The sequence below is a fragment of the Loxodonta africana genome, chromosome 16, assembly GCF_030014295.1.
Source record: "Loxodonta africana isolate mLoxAfr1 chromosome 16, mLoxAfr1.hap2, whole genome shotgun sequence".
Lineage (NCBI taxonomy): Eukaryota > Metazoa > Chordata > Mammalia > Proboscidea > Elephantidae > Loxodonta > Loxodonta africana.
This window is the reverse complement of record NC_087357.1, coordinates 41,265,332-41,292,142: the sequence shown is the minus strand read 5'-3', so window position 1 is coordinate 41,292,142 and position 26,811 is coordinate 41,265,332. Positions and strand designations below refer to the sequence as shown.

The window sequence follows — 26,811 nt, the reverse complement described above, 5'->3', positions numbered from 1 at the left end:
TAAAACGCAGCCCTTCCTGGCTGAAGATAATCGCTAATCCTGAAAGAGCACGGGGTCTACCCTGAGAAGGTACTGGGGTCTACCCTGAGAAGGTACTAGGCTCTAAAGGATGCTTTTGGTGTCTAATATGGAATAGTGATAACAGAAAGGAGAAAAGTAAAGAATTTGGCTGTTTATTCACAATATTCTAGGGCAGAAGAGACCCTCATCAGTGCATCATTGGTTCCTTGAGCAAATGTTTAAAAAACAAAACAAACAAACCCGTTGCTGTCAAGTCGATTCCTACTCATAGTGACCCTATAAGACAGAGTAGAACTTCCCCGTAGAGTTTCCAAGGCTGTAATCTTTACAGAAGCAGATTGCCACATCTTCCCCCTGTAGAGTAGCTGGTGGGTTTGAACCAATGACCTTTTGATTAGCAGTTGAGCACTTAATCACTGTATCACCAGGGCTCCTTTAGCAAATGTTTACTAACTACCTAATCTGTATGAGGCATTGGTGGCTTAGCGATAGAATTCTTGCCTTCTGCCGAGAAGACCCAGTTTTGATTCCCACACAATGCACCGCATGCACAGCCACTATCCATCTCAGTGGAGGCTTGCGTGTTGCTATGATGCTGTGACAGGTTTCAGTATTCCAGGCTAAGATGGACTAGGAAGAAAGGCCTGGTGATCTACTTCTGAAAATCAGCCAGTGAAAATCCTGTGGAAACCCATCATGGAGATAGCGTAGGAGTGGACAGCATTTCCCTCCATTGTGCCTGATGTCTGAGGCTGAGTCAATGAACTATCGACGGCAGGCAGCAGCGACAGCAAGCTAATCTGCGCAGGCACTGTGTCGCTAGACGTTGAAGATATGGTAGAAAGCAAAGTCAGATATGGTTCCTACCCTCAAGGGATTTACAGTCAGCTGGGAAGAAAAGATACCAATCGAAGAATCACTCACAATATAGAGTAACAGTAGTGAATGCTTTGAAGGAGAAGTAATGAGAGGAAATCCCTTTCTCAGGGAAGCAGGAAGCCATCCCTGAGGTATGAGGACTGAGCTGAGATCTGAACGGGAAGTAGAAAAGGAGATAACAGCTACAGCGTTCCAGAGAGAGGGAACCTCCTGTGCAAAGGCCCTGGGGCAGTAAGGAACCTGTCTGATCAAGGAATGAAAGGTGTCTAGTGTGGTTGGTTTGAGGCCAGGCTGGGGAGGCCATGGTGGCACAGTGGCTCAGCAGCTAACCAAAAGATCCGCAGTTCAACTCCACCAGCTGCTCCTTGAAAACCCTATGGGGCAGTTCTACTCTGTCCTATAGGGTCACTAAGAGTTAGGATCGACTCCACGGCAATTTTTTTTTTTTTTAGGCCCCAGAGGACAGGTTGGGGATTTTGTTCTTTATCCTAAGAACGATGGGAAATGTGTGACATGATTAGATCTGCATTATTTCAAAAAGGTCCCCGCTAAGGAGAAATCAGATTGGAAGGAGGTAAGAGTTTACTCATTCCTTCTTTTCCTACCTAAAAGGACAGTTATTGTGTGCATACCAGCTCTGTCCAACAAAATGTAACACAAGCCACGTCTGTCATTTTGAATTTTCTAGTAGTCACATTTAAAAAAAAAAATACACGAAATTAATCTTAATAATAGATTTTATTCTACCCAATATATCAAAAATATTGTAATTTCAACATGTAATAATATGTAATATTATTATATATTATAATAATTTCAGTATGTAATAATAAATGTAATAACTAAAAAAATTAGTGAGCTGTTTTACAGTCTTTTTTCATACTAAGTCTTTAAAATCTGCTCTGTAGATTTCACATATCTGTTTGGACACTAGATTTTCATCAAAAATACTTGGCCTGTATTTAGACTTCATAAAATTTACAATTGAAAAAATAGATTTATACACCCAGGTTGTTCTGAACATACTTTAAAATTTTCCAATAACTGAATCAACCACCAGTTTTAAAATTAAATAAAATTAAAAACTCAGTTCCTCGATTGCAGTAGCCACATTTCAAGCACTCGGTAGTCATCTGAGGGTAGTGCTACTATATTGGGTGGAGCAACGGAAACATTTCCATCATTGCAGGAAGTTCTATTGGACAGGGCAGGCCTATCTGCTGGTGAGGCCCTACGCATTCATTAGCATCTCTTTGGAAGACATAACCTTTTAGAGGTGACCTGCACACTCTACAACAGCCTCAGTCTTTCCCTTTAAATAACCCTAAAACCTTTCCGCAGCCTTTTGATACTATTTGGTTTTCCTAGAACACTTTCTACTGAGGAAAAAAAAAAAAAAATGAGTTAATCTGCTGAGATAAATACCCAGTTGGCTTGGCTGTTATATTTCTCTTGATAAATTAAAAAAGATGGATTTTGAATCCTTGTCCTGGGATTGCCTGGAGTGAACTGTCAACTTCAAACTGCTATCACGTTGTGCAGCCCTGTGGAAACTGCCAGCTCCTGACAACTTCGTGACTAGCAGCACCTATCTGTGAAGAGCAAACCATGATTTCCAGGTCTAACAACTGACAATTACAAAATTAAACAAGCCCACCTAGCCAGTAAGCCTCCTGTCTGCTCCTCTTCCTCAGGGGTTCCCACTCACCGGGGAGCTTCCTCTAGGACAGCAGGGCCTGGAAAGCTGTGTGTAACTGAGGTGTCTGGCCTGGCAGGCCCGGGCACCGGGCCCCTAGCTGCCAGTCAGCCAGGTTCCAGACTCTCACATAGTCCCTCCCACCCCTCTTGCCTCCCCTTTTGTCCAGAAAGGGGAGAGGGGTGATTTTTTTTCCCTCTGAGAATCTGTGTAAATTTCTATGGAAATTAATTTTGCCCCTCATCTCACCTCTGGACAATGAACCCTGGCCTATCTTCTTTCTACCTTCAGTCCTATCTGATGCTTTAACACAACAGATGTGAAGGAAACCAAGTCTGTTCACTTTCTGCCAGAAAAATGAACTCCTTGGAAGTAGAAACCAAAGGTGATCTTCCTTTGCATCCCAGCATTTAGGACGGTATCTGGCAAACAGAGCAGCTCTAAGAGTCTTTGATTGTCATTATGTTTGTTTAGTGAGGGAAAAAATTGCTTACAGTTTTTTTTTTTTTAAGATTCTTTTAAATTCCCTACATGGTTTCTCCAGGCATTGGTGATAAGTGGTAGAATTCTAGCCTTCCACGTGGGAGACCCGGGTTTTATGCCCGGCCAATGGACTTCATGTGTAGACACCATCATCGACCAGTGGAGGCCTGTGTGTTGCTGTGATGCTAAACGGATTTCAGTGGCCTTGCAGGCTAAGATGGACTAGGAAGAAACACTGGTGATCTACTTCTGAAAATCAGCCAGTTAAAACCCTATAGATCACAATAGTTTAATCCACAACATATTATGGAGAAGGCCCCTGACCCGGCAGCAATTCCTTCCCTTGCATATGGAATCACTGCCCTGAGTCCAGATTGCCATGAGTCCAACTGATGAAACAGCAGCCGCCAACAACAACGCATGAATTTCTCAACCGTTCTATTGAGTAGCATAAGAGTTTGTTACCTTTAGTATAATAATTGCTGAAATCAATGGAGCATATACTAAGTGCCAAGCGCTCACTTAAATGGATACTTTCACTTAACCACATAACTACTCTATGAAAAAAAAAACTCTATGAGATAGATGTTATTTGCATCACTTTACAGATGAGGAAACCGAGAATCAGAGAGGTTAAATAATTTATCCAAGATCTCACAGCTTGTAAGAGACAGTCAGGAGTTAAACTCAAGGCAGTTCTTATCCAGAGTTTAAACAGTCGTGCAGTACTGCCTCCCTACTGCGTTTTGCTGCTGTATCCTATCTAAGCCTGGTGTTGTGGAGTCCGTTCGGATTTATAGCAACCCTCTACCTAAAAAACCAAACCCCTTGCTGTCGAGTCCATTCCGATTCATAGCAACTCTGTAAGACAAAGTAAAACTCCACCACAGGGTTTCCTAGTCCGTAATCCTTATTACTGGAGCAGATGGCCAGATCTTTTCTCCCACAGAGCCTATGATGGGTTCAAACCGCCAACTTCTCAGTCAGCAGCTTAGCGCTTAACCAGAGTGCCACCAGGGCTCCTTTCAGGGCTGGAAGGCGCCTCATTTTCTACAGAAGAAACTGGAACTCAAAGGTGTGATTTACGCTCAGGAACACGGAACGAATTAGTTCCTGTTCAGCGTCACCGGGTTTAGCATATTGAGACTAGTAATTTTTTCCATTCCCAAAGCGGATACACACAAAATTAGCCCCTCACAACGAAACACCGAGCTTGAAAAATCTGAACCTTCCTAACAACCAACAGAAAGCCCCAGAGCCGAGGGGCGGACTCGTCAGACTGAGTCATTCACGCCGCGGACTTGGCCTCGCCGGGGTGCCAATCCCCGCCCGGACTCAAGTTCCAGGCCCCGCCCCCTATAGGCGACAGCCAATCGGAGAGCCCGACCCTGCCGCACCTGCCCGCCCCCGCCGGCAGTGACGTGCCCCGCCCCGCAGCCGCGGGATTCAAACTCCCGGAAGCGGCCTCGGCGCTGGAGGGTGTAGCCGGCAAGAGCGAGCGCCGCGCTTCGCCTCAGGTGCGGCCTGGTGGCCTCAGGTGCGCAGCCTCGGGGTCGGGCGGGACTGCGAGGGAGGTGGGTCGGTGGGCAGATCTCGCCCGCTTCGGCTCTGTCTCTGCCCGCGGTGCTCTCTGTTCCCTTTCCCGAGCGCCTGCTTCGTTCCTGACGCCGTGCTGAGCTTCTCACGGCCGTCGTTTCTCTTCCCTTCTGCTCTGGTGGGTATTGTCATCCCCGTACAGATGGCCAAGTGATTTGGACAGCTTTTTGTTAATTAGCAAGTGCTTTCATGTTTATCCTACAAACATCATTTTACAGGTGAGAAAGCAGGTGCTGAAACGCGAAGGGGACTTTATCATCCCTCTTTTTGCAGCTTTTCTTTTCCTTTCTGCCTCCTTAAGTGAGATCTTTTGTGAGGATTTTGTAAGATTTGCCTCCCGCTGTAGACTGTCTGGCTTGTAGTAGATGCCATGTGCAGTTTGATGGGTTGAAATATTTGGTCACTTCCTCTCCAGCATGGTCAGTTCAGCCAGTCAACAAATATTCTCTGAGCACCTGCTGTTAGGTCTTGTGGGTGACAAAAAAAAATCCCAGAGGCAGCCCCTGAAACAATTGTTGAACAATAAAAAGGGGAATATAATGGAGTACCAGATTGTGTTGTATGGACCATAACGGTTACTATGAGTTTACAGAGGAGGCTTCCTGAAGCAGGTATGTGACTGAGCCAGGAAAGGTTTGAATAGTGTGAGCTCATGGATATAGGCCTCACTGGAATAGAAAATACAGAGAAAGGAGGTTGATAGGGCTAGATGGTGGGGGGCTGGGAGATCTGATAGAGTTAGGCTAGAAACTAGAGACAATAGTCATTCACTGTTTTGAGTTTCCATTCAAAGGTCAGGAAGCAAATGTCTGGGGTTTCCTTCCAGGCTACTGATCTATAGTTCCACCGGTTTGTGTCTGGATGACTTGCTTAAAAAATATCTATCTTATCAACCCAGAATGCCAAGTCAATACTGTGATATCTACAGAGGCATACAGGAAAGAAAGACAGCATAATCTTGCATTTGTCTGAATTGATTTACTAGCTGCCTTAGTCTTCTTTTACCGTAGAATCAGCAAAAATATAGGAGAAACCTTTTGAGAGAGGGTCTGTTCAACTCAGTTTGCCCAGTTCTAATATTTTCAGGCTTTCTGATTTCATACAAAATGACTTTAAAAGTCACTTCCTCAGAGAGGCTTTCCCCATCATCCTATTAAGTAGGTCTTCCCAATTTTGTACCTATATCATTTATCACCACACTCTGTTCATTTCCTGTATAGCATTTATTACAATTTGAGAACCTGTTTATTTCCTTGTTATGCCTATCTCCTTTACTAGATTAAAAGTTTCGTGATATCAGGAAATGTCCTTTTTTTTTTTTTTTTAACCAGTTTATATTCAGCACTCATTATACCAAAAAGAAAAAAAACCTGTTGCTGTCCAGTCAATTCTGACTCATAGTGATCCTATAGGACAGAGTTGAACTGCCCCATAGAGTTCCCTAGGAGCAGTTGGTAGATTCAAACTGCCAACCTTTTGTTTAGCAGCCTGAGCTCTTAACCACTGTACCACCAGGGCTCGGAGCTCTCATTATGGTGCCCGGTAAATAGTTGGCTCTCCAATATTTTTTGAATGCATGTGTGGTCTCATACTCCTCTGGATTTCTTAATTGCACCATTATTTTATCTACAGATCCATGGAAAAATATTTTTTAACTTCCTTACCTTACTTTTATTATATGCACAATATATTTCATTCTATATTTGCCTGCTAGATTTTATATTACACATTTGCCTCTAAACAAACATCTATTGCATTGGTCAAATCTGCTACAAAGCACTTCTTTAAACTGTTAAAAAGCAATGATGTCACTTTGAGGACCTAGGTGGGCCAGACCCAAGTCATGGTATTTTCAGCCGCCTCATGTGCATGTGAAAGCTGGACAATGAATAAGGAAGACCAAAGAAGAATTGATGCCTTTGAATTACAGTCCTGGTGAAGAATACTGAACATACCATGGGCTGCCAGAAGAACAAACAAATCTGTCTTGGAGGAGATAACAGCCAGAATACCCCTTGGAAGTGAGGATGGCAAGACTTTGTATTACGTATTTTTGACATGTTATCAAGTGGATCCAGTCCCTGGAGAAGGACGTCATGCTTGGTAGAGGGTCAATGAAAAAGAGGAAGACCCTCAACGAGATGGATTGACACAGTGGCTTCAACAATGGGCTCAAGCATAGCAACAATTTTGAAGATGGCACAGGACGGGGCAGTGTTTCATTCTGTTGTATATAGGGTTGCTCTGAGTCGTTGAAACTGACACGATGGCACCTAACAACAACAAGGTTCTCCTTAAGTTGGCTCCTTATTTTTATTCCTCTCATTCCTGAATTATTTGAATATTATGCCTCTTATAAATGTTTCATCTTGGAATCTCCTCACCTTTTTGCCCACTATGCTGTCTTAAGATAGATCTAGGCATTTTTAGGCATCGTTTCTTAAAACACAGAACATACCATTATGTTGAGAAATGACATTTCAATGCCTTGTGTGTATTATTTACGCCAACTTTTTATTCCTGTTTAAAAACGTGTCCTTGACTGTGAACTTCTTTCAAGTTCCATTTAATGGCTTAGTCCTTAGTCGCCTCTCCATTTTTTTTTTTAAGGAAAATTTCTATTGAAGTATGATGCAGATACAGAACACCTCACAACACATCAGTGTACAGGTTGACATATGGTTAAAAAGTGAATATTCTCCATGTATCTACCACTGAGATTAAAAAAAAAAAAAATTGTTGCCAGCAACCAGAAACCTTCCTCTGTCCCTCTCCGTCATCCCCACTGATTTGGATATATCACTTCTGGTTAGAGCAGATAGGTTACTTGGCCAGTTTCAAACCTGAGATTTGAACTTTTAAGCTCAGACTTATAAAATATAATTGTACTTTTATTTTTACAGGCAATTTCAGAGATGTCTTCCAGAAGTCCCAAAGATTTACTTAAAAGTAAATGGGGAACAAAGCCTAGTAACCCCAAATCAGAATCTGCATTAGAGAAATTTAAGGGAGAAATTGCAGCCTTAAAAACATCGGTGGATGAAATGACAAGTGGAAAAGGAAAGCTGACTGACAAGGACAGACAAAGACTTGTAGAGGTAAACGGTAGCAAGCTTTTTTAGAAAACAATTTTTTATAGCTTCCTGATGCTACTTTATTTTTCTTGCCATTATCTCTGTCTCACCCAGTTCTTTAGTTTTAGAAACCTGATCTTGCCTACTTTGATCTTGCAGCTTTTCTTAGATATTTTCTAGTCATTATTAACTCCTCTTTTTCAATATATTTGAGTATGTGTTTTGAGGTCAGCAGGTACTAAGTTTGTTTCAGAAGTAGTTAAAGGCATCTTGATGGATAGTTCTACACCTTCAAGGCAGCATTGTTGTTGGGTGCCAGTCACAACTCATATTAACCCCAGCTGACAGAGTAGGGTTTTCTTGGCTGTAATCTTTATAGAAGCAGGTTGCCAGGTCTTGCTCCCTCAGAGCCTCTGGGTGGGTTCAAACCACTAACCTTTCAGTTAGCAGCTGGGCATTTAACCATTTGTGCCACCGAGGCTCCTTTTCAGCGCAAGCACTAGGATCTGTTTTTTAAGTTATTTAGGTCAGAATAATAACCTAATCTATCATCCCTCCTATATAGCTTTTTGGTAATTAATTATGTGAATATTCTTGATCATCTCCGTTATGCTATATTTACTATTGAAAAACGTATCGGTTTACTACTTTCACTGTTGTTTAGTTGGCAGCATAACTTAGAAATGTTTTATTCCCATGCCATTTTGGATTACTGTATTATTCATAGATACATATTTTAAGGATGCTGTCATTCTTACATCTTTTTTTTTTTTTTTTTTTACTGTAGGACGTGAGAAAGCATTTTTCCAATAATTATATAGTCTGTTTTTGTTGTTCTCTAAATATAAAAAGTTAAATCTATTCATTTCAGTGTGTCAGATAACATTCAGATTTCAGTATGAGTGGTTGAAAACCCATTTTTAATATATATATTGGCTGTTTTCCTAGTAATCTTTGTTTTCGAGGTAAAATTATTACATATGTCGGCGTTTTGCATTCTGTTAAACTGCATTTACCTGTTGCCATCGAGTCGATTCTGACTCATAGTGACCCTATAGGACAGAGTAGGACTGTCCCATAGGGTTTCCAAGGAGCACCTCGTAGATTTGAACTGCCGACCCTTTGGTTAGCAGCCGTAGCTCTTTAACCACTACGCCACCAGGGTTTCCAAACTATATTTAAGATTCCCTAATTTACAGTTCGTTATGGCATAATTTTTTTTTTTTTTATGGCATAGTCAGGAAATTAGGAACTTATTAGAACTAGAGAGATTTTAAAAATTAACCATAAATTTCATTTTAATTTATTTTGCCAAGTACTTTTCTTGTTCATATTTTGAAAATAAATGACCTGTATTAAAGAGTATTATCTGGTTTCTTTAAATTCTGTTTTTTAGGCACATCATTAAACTGAATGATTTATTATTTTTTTTTAACACCAATTAAGGTAAATACTTATTCAGCCACCAAGAAATATCTTAGGCACAGAAGTTATCTTGCAATCTGGTGAAGGACTCTTATAGCTTCCTTGAAAGATATCCTTCTGGTTCATTCCGCTTTTATTTTTTTAATTGTGCTTTAGGTGAAAGTTTACAGAGCAAATTAGTTTCTCATTCAAAAATTTATATACAAATTGTTTTCATGACATTGGTTGCAATCCCACATTGTGTCAGCACTCTCCCCCTTTCCCTTTCCACCCTGGGCTCCCTGGTTCCATTCTCTAGTTTTTCTGTCCTTTCCTGCCTTCCGTTTTTGCTTTTGGACAGGTGTTGCCCTTTTGATCTCGTATACTTGATTGATCTGAAAAGCACGTTCCTCATGTGTGTTATTGTTCGTTTTATAGGCCTGCCTAACCTTTGGCTGAAAGGTGAACTGTGGGAGTGGCTTCAATTCTGAGTTAGAAGGGTGTCTGAGGGGCCATGGTCTCAGGGGTCCCTCCAGTCTCTGTCAGACCAGTTAATCTGGTCTTTTTTGTGAATTTGATCTTTTGTTCTGCATTTTTCTCCTGCTTTGTCCAGGACCCTCTGTTGTAATCTCAATCAGAGCTGTCAGTAATGTATCCTGGCCCCATCTAGCTCTTCTGGCCTCAGGGTGATGTAGGCTGTGGTTCATGTGGTCCGTTAGCCCTTTGGACTAAGTGCTCCCTGAGTCTTTAGTTGCTTTCACTCTGCTTTGCGTTGGAGTAGAAGAGACCAGTAGTTGTATCTTAGATAGCCGCTCGCAAGCTTTTAAGACCCCAGATGTTACTCACCAAAGGCGGATGTAGAACGTTGTCTTTAAGAACTATGTTTGCCAGCTGACCTAGATGTCCCTCTGAGTTCGTTCCACTTTTGATGAGCACTGGTTGTTAAAACTTTGTTCCTTTATAATCAGTTGAAATTAAACTTCCTGTAACTTCTACCCATTTGCTCTAATTGTGCCAATTGGAGTTACCCAGAATAAGTCCATTTCTTCTCCTAATTGACAATTTTTCAGATTTTTTGAGGAAATACTGCTTCCTTTTGCTTTTCTGCAGACCAATTCCATACTCTTCAGCTTTTTTGACTTCCAGAAATCATCCTGGTCATTCTCCTGAACACTTTGTGGTTTGTTCATATCCCCTGAATTACACACATGAAATTGAACACAGTGCCCCAAATGTGTTTTGGCAAACACAGATTGAAATGGTACTGTTACTTCCACTTACCTGGACACTGTACTCTATCGAAGTCTAAAATCATATTGGCTTTTTTAGTCACCGTGTCATACTACTGACTTAAGCGTGTAAACGTGTAGCCAACAAAAATCCCCTAATTTCCACACAGGCAACCGTTCACCTAAATTTTCCCATTTTATACTTGAACAACTGTTTTTTTTTCCCTATTCAAAGTGCAAGCTTTCACCTTTATGTCGTTTTTACGCTGTTAGCCTGAAATGTCATTCTGATCATTGTTTCTATCATATGTCTATTGGCTCTATGTCCCTTATAACAGTAGCAGTTTAACAGGCGTGCCTTCTTTGTCTTATATATCTTGGTAAATGTCGAAAACTTCTTTGACGATTACCTTCTGGACCAAATCATTTGTCAGCAGTAAGCAGTTAGCAAATGCGTCTTTATCCAGCTGCAACATTCTATAGTTTGAAAGTGCTGCTGATTCAAGTTCATTAATGAGCATGTATCACTTGTGTGTGTATAACTTTATTAGATCCACTGGGATGGAGGGATGATTATCAGACATTCATGTGACAGCTGGCTTTTCTTTAGCTTTCTCTCACTATCCCACACAGAGTTGGTTTCTCCTTTCTCTGTGCCTGTGTCCTATTCATTTTATATGTTAACTACAGCACTTACATATTGTTTTAATTCATCAGTTTACCAGTCTGTGAGATCTTGGCTTCATCTTCTTTTTGGCCCTAGTATCTGTGGCATTACTAGGGAGGTGGGGGTGGGGGGGATGCGGACCACACTGGTGACACTGTCAGAGGAGGTGACACCAAAATGACTGTCTATAAAATTTTTGTGTAGTGTTTTAACAGAAATTTATTATTTTTTTAATAAAACTCTCCCCATAGTTAGTTATAACAACAAAAAAAAAACTTCTTTGTAAGTCCAGCTTACATGTATCAGTATACCTACAATGCTAAAACTCTATGCTAATTTACTTTTTGACCTTCTAATGCACTTTGGTGAGAGCTGTCATTATTATCCATTTACACTGACGCTTTGAATCATGTAGTTTTGTCTGCATGCACTACAAGCACGTGCTGTTGTTTTCATTGCTGTCAGTGTTTTTACAATCACTGATTTCGTCAAATTTTCTGCCATTTTAGCTATAATATTGTAATGAGCATGGGGGGGTGACACCATGCATTACTACACTGAGTGACACCAGCCCTACTGCCTGGCATCTGGTATAGTGCTGGCTTGATATGTAATAAACCTTCATAAATACTTGTTGAAAAATATTGTTTAGCTTGATGTCTGACCTGGCTCTGCTCTAAGATTCTTCTTAGTTTGTATCTAGAAAATTCGACTCCTAGAAGCTGAGAGGGAGAAGAATACATATCACCTTACAGAGAAGGACAAAGAAATACAGCGACTCAGAGACCAGCTGAAGGCAAGATATAGTTCGACCACATTGCTTGAGCAGCTAGAACAGAAAACAAAGGAGGGTGAAAGGAGGGAACAACTGTTGAAATCTTTATCTGAAGAGACAGATGTATTGAAAAAACAGTTATCTGCTACAACTGCAAGACTTGCTGAACTTGAAAGCAAAGCCAGTACACTTCGTTTATCACAGGTATAAATAAGTTACCTTTCTTCAAACTTTGTGTGACAGTTTAATATTTTTCAGATTTAATTTAAACAGCCCAGTGTTTGTTTTGTCTTCTTTTCGTGAAAATCAGTGGGCTATTCATATGCACAAAGGGCTACTCCAGTGGTCTGGGGTCCAGAGGATCTGAAATCTCAGGTTTTCTAATCTTAGGAAGTTTCTAGGAGATCTTAATTCTGACTGTGGTCCTGTGCTACCCATGGTGGTTCACCAGCATATACTACATCGGATTTTAGATGCTTCCATGAAGTACACTGAAAACCCTGGTGGCGTAGTGGTTAAGTGCTAACCAAAAGGTTGGCAGTTCAAATCCACCAGGTGCTCCTTGGAAACTATGGGGCAGTTCTACCCTGTCCTATGGGGTTGCTACGAATTGGAATCGATTTGTCGGCAATGGTTTTTTTTGGTGAAGTATACTATAATACCATGGACCTAAGTATAACGAGAAAATATCTATTGTTAAATCTGTGGTGTTAACTAATACTGATTTATTTACAGACTGTGTCTGCAAGTTGCTTCAACTCGTCAATGAGTAATATTCATGAAATGGAAATGCAGCTGAAAGATGTAAGTTCATTTTCCCTTTGATAAGTTATGGATTAAAAGGACTAACTCATTTATTCTTAAGTTTCATGGAAATTGGCAGCATTGGTACTGTGACTTGAAAAAAACCTGCTGATGAGACAGGAGAACTGAGTGGTTTATGATCATCCCTTTAGGCTAGTGCATTCGTCTTCCCAGGCATTCAGAAGGACCATGGCCTCTTTGGGCAAGAAAGCCTTAAAATTATCCATTGCTGCCAAATACCTCAACAACAGCCCTTCTACACGTACATCTAATTTCCTCAACTATTTTGTTATTATAATGAATAGTTTTTTCAAGCTTTCTTCTCTCTTTTTTTTTTTGTCTGTGTTAACATATACTCTTTAATTTGAAATCCTTGTCTTGGAACTAGGGTTTTCTTTCATAGTTTGGAAAACAAACATATTTGTACACTCAGTTTTTTTCTGTAGGATTTGAAATGTGTTATTTTAGATAGATGGTAAAGCTGTTATATCCTAAATAAATAGATTAGTGGGTTCCATTGGGAATTGAATATATTGAGGACACAGGACTACTATTCACAGTGCATTTTTTCACATTTCAATATTGAATATATGAAGTTCTTGATTTAATTATTCGGCCAGTAGGTAGGCATTTTGATTCCAGAAATATTACTGCATGTCTACCCTGAGCTAAGTAAGCTCTTAAGATTCCTGTTTTATTATCTCTAACAGTTGTAGCTCAAGGTCTGTTTGGTCTTCAAAAGGAGAATTTAAATCTTTTGAGCATCTGTACAGGACGGGCAGGGGGGTACTACACTAATCTTATCGAAGTGATTTATCTAGAGGTAACTAAAATAAAGAAGAAACGTAATTAAAAAAAAAACTGTCAAAAAAACTTCATATATTACACTGCCAGTATAAAAGCTCTAAAATGTTATCATTCCATATCTATCAGCACCTACCCATTAGATTTGTCATACTGTCTGTCACTGTAATGCTGGAAGCTATGCCACCAGTATTTCAAATACCAGCAGGGTTATCCATGGTGGACAGGTTTCAGCAGAGCTTCCAGACTAAGACAGACTAGGAAGAAAGGCCTGGCAATCTACTTCTGAAAATTAGCCAATGAAAACCCTATGGATCACAGTAGAATATTGTCCGATATAATCCTGGAAGATGAGACCCCAAGGTTTGAAGGCACTGAAAATGCACAGTAGCCATAATGATGGACTTGAACATACCAGCAGTCATGAAGATGGCACAGGACTGGGCAATGTTTTATTCTGTTATACATGGATGCGGTCACCATGAGTTGGCGCCAACTCGGTGGCAGCTAACAACAGCAACCATTAGATGCACATATCTATGAATAATTTACCTGCCACACCTCCTTTTTTCCCCTTATTCTCGCTCCACGTCAGCCATGCTGGCTTTCTTAGCTAGTCTTTGAATACACCATCTTTTCTCTTTCTGTTTCGTCTGCCTGCGCGCTCTTCTCCCAGATACCTTCATGACTCAGTCCCTCACCTTTTTCTGTCTTTACTCAAACGTCACTTTCTTGTGGAGCTGGGGAAACTTACTTAGCCACATTGTCTAAAATTACAACTCTCAGACAATTTCTATTCCCTTTTCTTGCTTTATTTTTCTCCTTAGTACATATTACTGTTAACATTATGGTAGGTTTTACTTAGTTATCTTGTTTATTGTATGACTTTTCTATTAGAATATGAGTTTCACAAGGGAAGGTTCTTGCCTGTTTTGTTCACTGCTATTCCCCCAGGGTCCAGAACATTTAAAGAATGACTGAATGGAATCATGTGAATGTTCTCTGAATTTTACTAGTGTCTCTTCTAGCAAAGTACTTGAAAATATATGATGTTGTCTTAAACTTTTATGTAATTTTTAGGCTTCTAAGTGCTAAGTTCTTCAAATATCAGCTAGAGTTATTTTCACATAATGACAATTCTTTTTATGAAATTAACTTTGAAGTATTACACATTTCTGCCCAATCTTTCCCTTGTTCTGTTTTATCTTCCCAGTTTATTTACGGATCACATTGTAGTACTCTGCTCTGTTTACCTTAGAAAGGATTTTTAGATAAATGGAGTAATTTTTAACCCAGCTCACCCTCTAATGGTAGTCTAGACTGAGCAGTGCATCTCAAACTCTACTGTGTGAATTTAGGGAATCTTCTTAAAATGCAAATCTTGCTTTAGTAGATCTGGGGTAGGACTCAAGATTCTGTGTTTCCCATAAGCTCCCTGGTGATGCTGAAGCTGCTGGTCCTCAGGCGGTTCTTTGAGAGCCATTAATTCATTTGAGGAGCAGGAGGCAGCTTAGCTCCAGTTTTCTCTTTGCAATCTCCACAGATTTTTTTAGACTATAAGGAAAATTGTCATAGCCTAAAAAATGTTACATAGCCCACAGTTTTTTATCACTGTCACATTATTTGACTTGTGAGAGCTCAGCAGTTCTGGTCCACAAGCCCCCTCCAAGCTCCCACAAAACTTCCTGGAGAAGTATGCCCACCTATTTTAAGAATCGGCATTTGTTATACCAAAATAAGCCTGAAAACCTGCTTGCCTTTCTTGAGGCTTAGCTGTGTTATTCCTCAGCTGCCGGTTATTGTCTGGCTGACACTTTGAAATAACTACACACAGTGAATGCTGTAAACATGGTCAAATGGCAGGAGTTTCCAAATTAAATCAAACCAAATAGCTAAAAAGCAATTTTAATAGTGTTTCCTTGCTCTTAATTTAAAATCTTGATTTTTAAAACATAGAACTTAAGGAAGATAAATAATATATTTTTTAAAAAAACATTTTATTTGGAAAAAAATTCAGATGTACAGGACAGCTAGCTGTAAGAATAGTATAGAGAACACCTGTGTATCCTTGAGCTAGGTTGTTGCTAACATTTTTGTCCCATGCTGCCTTTTCATTTTACTTAGTCATTCTCTTTTACACTTTCTCTCATACTCACACACATGTGCATGTGGACACACACATACACACACACCCACACTTTTTTTTTCTGAACCATTTCAGAGTAAATTGCATATATCCATGACTCTTTACTCCTTTGCACTACAATGTGTATTTCCTAAAAATCAGGTTATTCTCTTTCATGACCATAGTATAGACAGTAACTTGCGTAAATTTAACATTGACACAATGCTTTAATCTACTGTCCGTATTCCAGTTTTGTCAATTAAACCACGTCGTTTATTCCTTTGGTATAGATTACCATTTTAATCTACACTGGAGTTTTTACCCAAGGAATATTTAGTGGATCCCTGTCAGACTGGGAGGGAGAGCTCTAGTAGTTTTCCACAGGGCTTCACTTTGCTTGCTCTTGTTCTATGTTTTTATTGATAACTTGGACAAAGACATTAACTATACACCTAACAAATGTGTAAATGACACAAAGCTGGAAGAGATAACTAATGATGATGCTGAAGATTCAAAACTAATGGTATCAACATTTATTGATAGCTAACATTCATTTATTGGTAATGTTAGAGAGGCAAAAGAGCAGATGCATAGTCAGTGAGAATGGAAGAAGAGGGATGGTCAAGAAATGTTCATTACTTTATTGAAGTAACATCGCCATCATGTGGCCTTATGGAATATTGCCTCTCAAATCTTAAACCAACAAGTATTTTTGCTTCTCATACTTTGTCAAGTAACGTATGGACAAAAAAACCAAACCAAAGCCACTGCCGTTGAGTCGATTTCGACTCATAGTGACCCTATAGGACAGAGTAGAACTCCCCATAGAGTTGCCAAGGAGCGCCTGGCGGATTCAAACTGCCGACCTTTTGGTTAGCAGCTGTAGCACTTAGCCACTACGCCATCAGGGTTTCCAATGTATGGACAAATTCCTTTAAAGGAAGAAAATTTTCATGACTGTACAATGCTGACTTAAATTATTTCTATTAAAATATTTCTTAAATATGGACAAACATATAATTCTATATAAAGTTAGGTATCTTTAATGTCTAGCACACCATGATTTATATAAAAGCCAAACCAAGCCAGTTGCCATAGAGTCGATTCCAACTCATGGTGACCCCATGTGTGTCAGAGGAGAGCTTTACTCCACAGGGTTTTCAATGGCTAATTTTTTGAGAGTAGAGCACCAGGCCGTTCTTCCAAGGTGCCTCTGGGTGGATGTGAACCTCAAACCTTTGTGTTAGCAGCCGAGCACTTGACTGTTTGCCCCACTCAGGGGCTCCATGATTTATATAGGTATTCAGTAAGTATTTGGATATTTGTGTGCTCTTTGAGTCAGACAAGGCTGTTTCTTTTATCAATAAACGTGAGTGTGAGAGACTGAGGTTTACATTAGTCCTTTCTTTTGAAAGATGCAGAATATGAATAAGAACCTTATTGGAAGTGGCAGTGGATCCAAATAGGAGAATGACTACTGCAGCCTATTTTGAGATTTGCCATGTGTCCCAGCAGTCTTCTCAGCTATACTAGGTTCACTGGGAAGTTAAGATGTTAACATTCATATTTATTGGAAACAGATTTTTGTCCAACTTTTATCATGAAAAATCTCAAACATGCAGAAAAAATAGTGCAGTGAACACTCATACATCTACCACCAAGATTTAACAATGAGGCAGATCCCTTAAATCAAATTACTTTCTTAAAAATGGCTGTGAGAAAGGAGGGCTATAGGAAAGGCAGAAAGAATTATTATTTGAAGCTTCTTAAAATGAAAATAGCCACTACAGAGCTTAACACTATTGAGTATGTGATGTGGAATGGATATACACTATCTCCACTTGATTAATGAACTCTTAAGCCATACAATGAGAACTAGGGTTATAATCGTCTGACAAATACTGAGGGAAAAGTGTCTGGTCAAGTGGCTGGAGGGCCCTGGGCTGAGCCTTTGATTCCAGAGACTGACTCTGTCTTCCTAATCCATATCTTAATTCTGTAGAAAACACACTGAAAATTCTTTAAGCCCCATACCTAGAAGCTTTGCTCATGAGTGTGTAGGATTCTTGTGAAGGACTCTAGCAAAGCTTGGATGGCGTACTGGTTAAGTACTATGGCTGCTAACCAAAGGTCGGCAGTTCGGATCCACCAGGTGCTCCTTGGAAACTCTATGGGGCAGTTCTACTCTGTCCTGTAGGGTCGCTATGAGTCAGAATTGACTCCATGGCAATGGGGTTTATATATATATATACACACAGAGATCTTTCTGGACACAAGGCTCAGCTGTCTATATCTTTAAAGGATGGAAGTTCTTACTTGAGAGAAGATGCCCTGATATACAACCAGTAGCTTCAAGTTCTTTATCTATACTTCATCCTATAATTAGAGGTCTGGGAAGACCTATAAAGGCAAACATACTGTAAAGGCAAGCATACTATATTGTATTTTCAGATTGAAATTAAAATAGATCATTTTAAGGTTGAAAGTATTTGTGTAGGTCCCCCCAATAATTGGTAAGCTGAAACCCATATCCATTCTTGAAAAAATAAGCTTTGTTGACACTGGTACAGGTTCTTCAAAGTCCAATTACTATGAGCCCTGGATTTACAGCAAGTCCTATGGCATATAAATGAATGGGGTATAATCCCTGCTGTATAATACCAATGTTCTTTCAACAAAAGCTGTTAAATGTATAGAGAGAGAACAGCTAAAGAATAGTACTGTTCCTTACAACTTATCTCAACACAATTAGTTATTCTATTATATGAGCCATAAGAGTTGTTTATGTGTTGAAAAAGACTACATTATTTGATCTCCTTTGTCCATTTTAAGATTTTTTTTTTTTTTTAATTGCTGATTTTCTGTCATCTTCACATTGAGGCTCTGGAGAAAAATCAGCAGTGGCTTGTGTATGATCAGCAGCGGGAGGTCTACGTGAAAGGACTTTTAGCAAAGATCTTCGAGTTGGAACAGCAGTCAGAAACAGCCGCTCAGTCACTCTCACAGCAGACGAAAAAGACTGAATCGGAAGGTACTGGTATAAAAATGTTCTTTTGAGAGAGGTCTGACATCTTCCAAAAGGAGTGATTCATCAAATTTAGATTTTTATAGATACGTGTTAGAAAGTCAAATAAGAGCAAATCTTCTAGCCCTGCAGTAAGAAATAACATTTTAGCAAGTCTTTTTTTATGTCCTCATTTTTTCTGATAGAAGGTGGAGGTTAGAGGGCAGTCTCTGGCAGCTCGGAAGTCACAGTAGATTTTCTCCAGCTGTGCCTATTCTTTCCTTCTTCAAGGTCCTTCTCAAACTTTAGTTCCCCCAGAACTGGCCTTATCACCAGTCCACCTTGTACTCGGCTTCCCTTAGCGCTTGTTCACATCAACCTAAGGAGAAGAACGTTTTATAGATGATCCTTCAATCATTTGAATCTCACTGTGAAATCAAAATGAAGTTTCTTATTAAAGATGCTGTCTTTCTGGCATGTACTTTGCAGTTTCCCTAACATTGATCTCAGTTGAGTTTCAGGACACCCTGAAAGGTGGGGCAGGACGGGTCATTATTCTTATTTTACGGATTGGGAGGTAGGTTCAACAACTCTAGGTGATAAGCTAGGAAAAGAAAAGAGAACAGCATATAGACACTTGTTAAAAGGCTGACAACCCTAATAGGACTGAAGCCTTGAGTGATATAAAGAGAAGGCTAAAGAAAGGCTAGCGTAATCTTGGAGGAGCTTCGCATTTGAGTATTTTAAATGAAGCTAATGCTAAAAAGAAAATATAAAGGGAATGTCTCTAGAGGTAGTTCAAAGCCGTTTTGCGCTGAGGGGACAAAGTTACTACTATAGTGACGTTTTAAGCTTTCTACCTATAAAAGTAGGATTTTAGCTATGAGCTATGTATAAGTTTTTTCTTTGACATAGTTCTCTCTTTGTGTATGTATGTGTGTGTGTGTTTTATGAAAGTAATATAAGCACTTGTTGAAATAATTAAATGATAGTATAAAAGGACCCTGCCCTATCCCCAGTGCAACTGCTTTTTAACATTTCTATTTTTCATTTTTGTAATTCTCTTCATATCTATAAATAATAAGCTTCTATATTTCTTGATTTATCTTCTTTAGACATTAGTGACTTTCCCTCCCCACAGATTAGTTGTATTATTTAGTTCCTTTGTTTGCTCATCTTATAACTTCAAATAATGTTCCCAAACTTCTGTTCCTTTTTCCATCAAATATAGTCCCTATCTCTTGACTCTTCATTCTGTAGCCCAGAAAATAATGTGATTTTGTTTATAGAAACATGCTTGATGTTTAACTTTTCAGGAATATTATCTGTCCTATAAAATGAGGCCCACTGTAATGTTATCTGCCATAGGTCACCTCCAAGAAGAAAAGCAAAAATATTACAACCATCTCTTGGCCAATGCAAAAAAAGATCTTGAGGTTGAACGACAAACCATAACTCAATTAAGTTTTGAACTTAGTGAGTTTCAAAGAAAATATGAAGAAACCCAAAAAGAAGTTCAAGATTTAAATCAACTGTTGAGTTCACAAAGAAAGGCAGATGTACAACATCTGGAAGATGACAGGAATAAAACAGAGAAAATACAAAAGCTTAAGGAAGAGAATGATATTGCTAGGGGAAAGCTTGAAGAAGAGAAGAAGAGATCTGAAGAGCTCTTATCTCAGGTAAGCCTAACCATAACCATGATTTCATGATTCAGAGTTTTCAGGGAGCACCTAGTGTATGTCAGGAACTATTTAATCTCTTGGGATATAGCAAAGAACAAAACAAATTGTTGCCCTCATGGGAATTTATATTTCAGAATGGAAACAGATAAATAAATACATTAAAAAAAAAAAAGTAAACTAATGAAAATAAAACAGTGTAAAATGACAAAGAGAATTGGGGACCAGTGGGGGCCTCTTTGAGGAGATAGTATTTGGTCTAACACCTGATGACAAGAAAAGAAGCAGCCCAGAAAATGAACATCTATGGAGGTTCCTTCCAGGCAGAGGGAATCGCACACACAAAGGCTCTGAGGAAGGAGCCAGGTTGATAGGTTTGAGAAACCAAAAGATGTGAGATAAAAAGAGGAATCGAGGCTGATTCCTAGGCTGGTGCCCTGGTCGTAGGGATAATATGCTCAAGTTAATTCATGCGGCACTTTCCGTATTCTCATTACACTCGCAGCTTTGTGCCAAGATGTCTTGTGATGTTGGAGTTACTAAGGTAGGATTATTAGGCTTGAATACTACTTTAACAGAAACTCATTAAGTTTTGCTTGGCAGCAAAAATAATGGAAAGAACATTATTTGGAGTCAATACCTGGTCTCTAGTCCAGAATGTGTGTGGCCAGTGAAAATCACTTAACTTCTCTGACTCTCATGCAGGTTATTCATCTGTCAAATTAGTCATATAACTGATCCTCCTTTTACTCTGCTTCCCCACAGCACTTACTCATATCCACCTCAGGAGAAGAAGACATTTTATACCCGATTCTTCAGTCATTTGACTCTTATTTCTTGCCTCATAGAGCTTTCCCATACCAAGCCAAACCCATTGCCATCAAGTCGATTCCAACTCATAACAACCCTATAGGGTAGAGCCAGAACTGCCCCATAGGGTTTCCAAGGAGCGGCTGGTGGATTCAAACTGCTGAACTTTTGGCTGGCAGCCGAACTCTTACCCAACACAAGCGCCAAGGAGGGCAGTGGTGGCAGCCGCAGCCGCACCCACCATAGAACTTTAGTGAGGGTCAATTGAGAGAATGTGAAGTGCTTTGTAAACTAAAGAGCTAGGTAAATGTTAGTTATTGCTGCTATTAGAATAGTAATTTTGAAAATCCCCCAAAAGTTGAAAGAGGGAAAAACTTAGTCCATAACATTTGCCGCCTTAGCCTTTACCATCCACATTTCTTGCAGACGCAAGCAGTGATGTTTGGGAAGGTTGAAGTAGAAACAATTGAGGATTTTGCTCCAAAACGAAAAAGGACTTTGCTGGCACTACCAGCTTTGTTTGTCCTCCTTAGAAATATTAGTAGATGTCAGAGCTTCCAGGAAGGTAGGTGTGGCCACTGCAGGATTTAGTGCTCTTTACCTAGAGTTCCTCAGGGAACTCTTAGCCAGGGGGCAGCCAGGTTGGTACTAGATGGCAATCAATAACCAGGTGGAATGACTCACCCCTGACTAGCAGGTGTTGTCCTTGTTAGAAATGTGAGACTTGTGATGTGAGCTTCTCGTGAGTGCCAGGCCAAGTGATAAGGTCGGACGTGACCACGGTGGCTCTCTTTCCGTCCTACAGGTCCAGTTTCTTTACACGTCTCTGTTAAAGCAGCAAGAGGAACAAACAAGGGTGGCTCTGTTGGAACAGCAGGTACTCATTAGAAGCAGGTTGCTTCTAAATTTTCTTTAACCCATTATAAAACGGAATTTTTTCCTCATGTTTATAGTGTTTTATGAAGAACCACTTTGAAAGATGTAAAAATGTATTTAAAACACTTTAACAAAAAATATTTAGAGACTATCTGTGTTAGCCATACATCCCTGTTATTGTCCTTGGGCTAAACCAGATTCTTGGAAGGGTAAGAGGGCAATTTTCTTGACAGAGAGATGTTGACTTTGGAAAATTTTACTCTTTCCCGGTGGCTTCTACAGTTCCTACTCTAGCCTAACAGGGTTTCTCTAACAGGGCTACCTTATAACTTCAAACAGAACTCAGAGACACCATTTAGTCTGAGAATTGAGGGCAGGATATTCAGTATATTCCAAACCAGTAAACAGCCATCTTCCCCCCACCCCGACCCCAAAAGTAGAGGGAGGAAATATTCTAACCTGCAATTTTTAGAGCTGCCCGTCGCTCATCTCTGCGTTAAGCATTGGCTTTCCTCTTTGAATAAACTAAGCGCTCAACCAAAAGCTTCTTCATTTATTACGATCTCACTGTGCCCAGATGACTTCTCGCTGTGACGGCACAGCAAATGCACACAGCCAGTGAGGAAAACTAGACTGTCCGTGGCTCTAAGTGTCTTGTCCTGGGCATTTTCCAGATGCAGGCATGTACTTTAGACTTTGAAAATGAAAAACTTGACCGTCAAAACATGCAACACCAATTGCATGTAATTCTTAAGGAGCTCCGAAAAGCAAGAAATCAAATAACACAGTTGGAATCTTTGGTGAGTCTGGAATGGTTAAAATTAGATCTTATTTCCTTCTGTCTCTTTCTGCCATCTTTCCATTTATATATCCAATTAGTTCCCAAGCTATGAAAATACAGCTTAATGAACAGCTATATCTCAACTCGAGAGGAAGATCCCTACCTCATTTGCCCTGTGACCATCAGTTCAGAGCACTACAAAGAAAGACATCATCTACCTCTTAGTAATGACTATGTTACTAGGTAGTCATTCTAGGGGCTGTCATTCTAGAGGCATTAAACACTGCCTGGTCCAGTGGAGAGAGTATAAGGGACAGCAGCCATAGAATCCTGAACTGAAATTAATTTTCTTCTGTTTTTAGGTATAATGAACCATTAACGTTAATATAATTTTTAGACATATTATGAATTAAGCTTTTTTTTTTTTTTTTTGGTTACCCTGAAAACACAATCACCTTTTATTTATTTCTATGAGGAAATTGTTTTTGACTTAGTTATTTTCATCTTACCAATAACCTTTTGGACCAAACCTGTTGGGGTCTGTGTTTATGTATGTCCCCTTGTTGTCAGGTGCCGTCGAGTTGATTTTCAACTCCTAGCGACCCCACGTAACACAGCAGAACTGCCCCATAGGGTTTTCTAGGTTGTAATCTTTATAGGAGCAGATACCAGGTCTTACATATTTTATATATCATCCAAGTACTCAGGGGTATTTGCAGGTGGTAAGATGTTACAAATTAATTCTTCAGTTTCCAAAGGGGGGTAAAAACAATTGCTAAAAAAAATCATTTGTAACTTCTATATGAATAAAAGACAGAAAACATACTTTTGGCTCTATTCTTTTGTATGCCATTAATTTCAACCATTTAAAAGATTTGAAATTGAAATTTATAATTTCTACTAATGACTGATTTCAGAGAATAGGAAGCCAAAGGGTATGTAAAAGTATTTGTAATTCTCCCTGTAATTTTTTTGTGTGTGTTCCATCATCTTCACAGTATATCATTTTAAAACTTTCCTGACTATTCTAAGTTCTTTGGAGAAAACCATGAAAAAGGAAAGCCTCAAAGTATTATAATTTCTTAGTCATTTCGTGTATAGTCTGTTTGATCTGCTAAAATTCTTTGTTACTCTTAATTCTTTGTAGTCCTCTCTTGCTGAAATTGCACTTCTTTTACAAAACTAGCAAATTCAATCACTGTTGCACGCAGACCTACCTTTACATTTGGCTGTAAGTATCTGAATCAAAAGGAGCCCTGGCACAGTGGTTAAGTGCTCAGCTGCTAATCAAAAGGTTGGTGGTTCAAACCCACCAGCCACCCTGGGAGAAAGATGTGGCAGTCTGCTTCCATAAAGATTACAGCCTCGAGAACCATATGAGGCAGTTCTACTCTGTCCTATAGGGTCAGAATCGACCCTATGGCAACAGGTTATCTTAATCAAACCTATCCATATAAACACCTAATCCCTACTTCCTGGGTAATTTGCATTCAGAACCACCTCATTTGTTGCCACCATAATACTGGTGAGCAGAGATGAAAAAGAAAATCTGTGTGCAGGGCTGAAGCAGATAGAGTAACCATTCAGATAAAACTACTAAACAATGGGCTTTATATACAAACGGCGTTTATTTGAAATTTGTTTTTCAGAAACAGCTTCATGAGTTTCCCGTCACCGAGCCATCAGTCACCTTCCAAGGAGACACAGAAAACAGGGTAAAAGTTACCTCACCAAAAAGTCCTGCCGCACTAAACGATAGTCTGGTGGAATGTCCCAAGTGCAATATACAGTATCCAGCCACAGAACATCGAGATCTACTTGCTCATGTCGAATACTGTTCAAAGTAGCAAAATGGTTACTCTGTGTTTGTGTCAAAAGATTCAATACTGTATCTTACCGGTTAGCTTTTGGACATTTTGAATTACATATTTCTCCTCTTGTATAAAGAACTGCCTATCTGCCTTTGAGATCCTGGCACATGAATGAATCATTGTGTTTTTATCTTTTGGCTGCTTTGCATTTTCCTTGGCAGTGATACCCCCTGAGATGGCTCATCATCAGGCTTTAATCAAACTGACAAAACATGGTGGTGATCCACCAATGTGTCCTGAGACTACTAACATTTTGCACTGTTAAGTACTTGATGGAGAAAAGATAGTTCAGGTTATTGCTTGCTGCAAGCAAACATTTTTTGTTCTGTGGCCTATTTAATGTACGTTGGGCTTTTAAAAAAATCAGAGATAACCAAGAATCTTACTGTGTTAGTATTACTTTTTATCCAAGCACTCAGTAAACCTAGAATTCAGATTTTGATGTCCATTGTTAAAAAAAAAAGTGATACTTTTTCCATTTGTTTTTCCTTGTTGTTATAGAGCAGTTATTAGAAACAGTGGGAATTTTCTTGATCTTCATTGCTGCTTCCTGTTGAAACTGTAAAATTGGCTATGTTTCAGGCACAAAGTAGGCTCTGTTTAAGTTATACGCTTAAGGAGTCACCCACAATGATTACTCTCATGCTAACTGGCTATAGCTTTCATTTGAATTCCATTAGCACATGTTGGTCAGCTGAACTGTTAAAATGAATTTTAACAGAACCATCTAGCCCTCTTATTTGGTTTACAGATATTTATTTTTGGCACTCTTAAAGCTGGGCAATATAATGATCAGATATTTGCTTATCTGAATAGATATTTTTATACATGCTTTGTGTAAACAAATTTTTAAATTTTTTTTCAATTTTTCTGGAATGCTTGACACAGCTACGGTTAGTAATATAAAAGAGAAAAGAATAAAATTATTTAATAAGTTTTAATATGTCTCGTGTGTATATAGATATATACACATAGGTATTCTAAGATTTCTACCCCAAAAAGGAGTGTCAGGGGCTTATTGATTAATGCACCTTGTAAGAAGATAAGGTAGTTAAGGATACATAGGAACTAGAAGGAGCCCTGGTGGCGCTGTGGTTAAGAGATCAGCAGCTAACCAAAAGGTTGGCAGTTCGAATCCCTCAGCTGCTCCTTTGAAACCCTATGGAGCAGTTCTACTTTGTTCTATAGGGTTGCTTATGAGTCGGAATTCGCTCGACAGCAATGGATTTGTCTTTTAGTTTAGGAACTGGAAACCACTTAAAGGAGTAGATGTTTTCAGGCATCTTTGTTGAACAGATAACTCTTGATCAATAAGTATGATTCTGATTTATTTGTAACAAAGGCAAAAAAAAAAAAGCTTAATTATATAGTTTGTTTTTTGACCGTAGAAAATACACAAATCTGTTTACAGAAGTAAAATAATTTGCCTTTACTGTTAATAATCCCATACATATAATATCTTTAACCACAGTTTGACAAAAGATACAGAAATGATGGCTTTTGTTCTGATCTACAATATTATGGCAAAGGTCATAGTATTAAATCATGAGTGAACGCCATAAGGAAGCTGTTCTCCCTACAACTTTTGTATAATTTATTTTTGTTGTTGTTGAAAATATACACAGAATATACATCAGTTCAACAATTTCTACATGTATAATTCAGTGAGACTGATTACATTCTTTGAACTGTACAACCATTCTCACCTCTGTCTTAGGTTGGGTTCTCTAGAGGAGCAAAACCAGTGAAGCGTATATATAAAGAGAGATTTATTTAAAAGAAATGGCTCACACAATTGTAGAGGCTGGCAAGTGCCAAATCCATGCGTCAGGTGGCAGGCTGGAGGCTTCGCCTGTCTCACATGGTTGTAGGGGCTGATGAACCCAAAATCTGCAGGTCAGGTAGCAGGTTGCTGGTTCATGTCATTGTGGGAGCTGATGAATCCACAATCTGCAGGTCAGGTACAAGCTGAAGGCTTCTCATGTCCCAAGAACCAGAGGTCAGGCAACACGAGACACATGTAGTATCAGGAGAAAGAGAGCTTTGCCAGAACATCCATTTATATCATGGATACAAGCCACGGCAACAAGGAAACTCCTGACTAGCTGCTCACTTCAGATTACAGAACGGGAGGTGATTACATAGTGCCTACTAAACCACTGAGAATCATAGCCTCGCCAAGTTGACACGTAACATTAACCATCACACCTTCCTTTTCTGAGTTGTTCCT

At 39.4% G+C, this 26,811-nt stretch overlaps 1 protein-coding gene across 1 annotated transcript; it reads left to right on the top strand.

The window, feature by feature from the left end:
• The first annotated feature begins 4,545 nt into the window (after positions 1–4,545).
• On the top strand, positions 4,546–25,522 carry CEP55 (centrosomal protein 55). The gene is made up of 9 exons (XM_003409231.4): positions 4,546–4,616; positions 7,579–7,773; positions 11,753–12,028; positions 12,560–12,628; positions 18,438–18,588; positions 19,930–20,243; positions 21,859–21,930; positions 22,604–22,729; positions 24,360–25,522. Exons 2-9 carry the CDS (start codon positions 7,591–7,593, stop codon positions 24,555–24,557), a joined length of 1,389 nt encoding a protein of 462 aa, XP_003409279.1. The 5' UTR covers positions 4,546–4,616; positions 7,579–7,590; the 3' UTR covers positions 24,558–25,522.
• Positions 25,523–26,811: the final 1,289 nt, after the last annotated feature.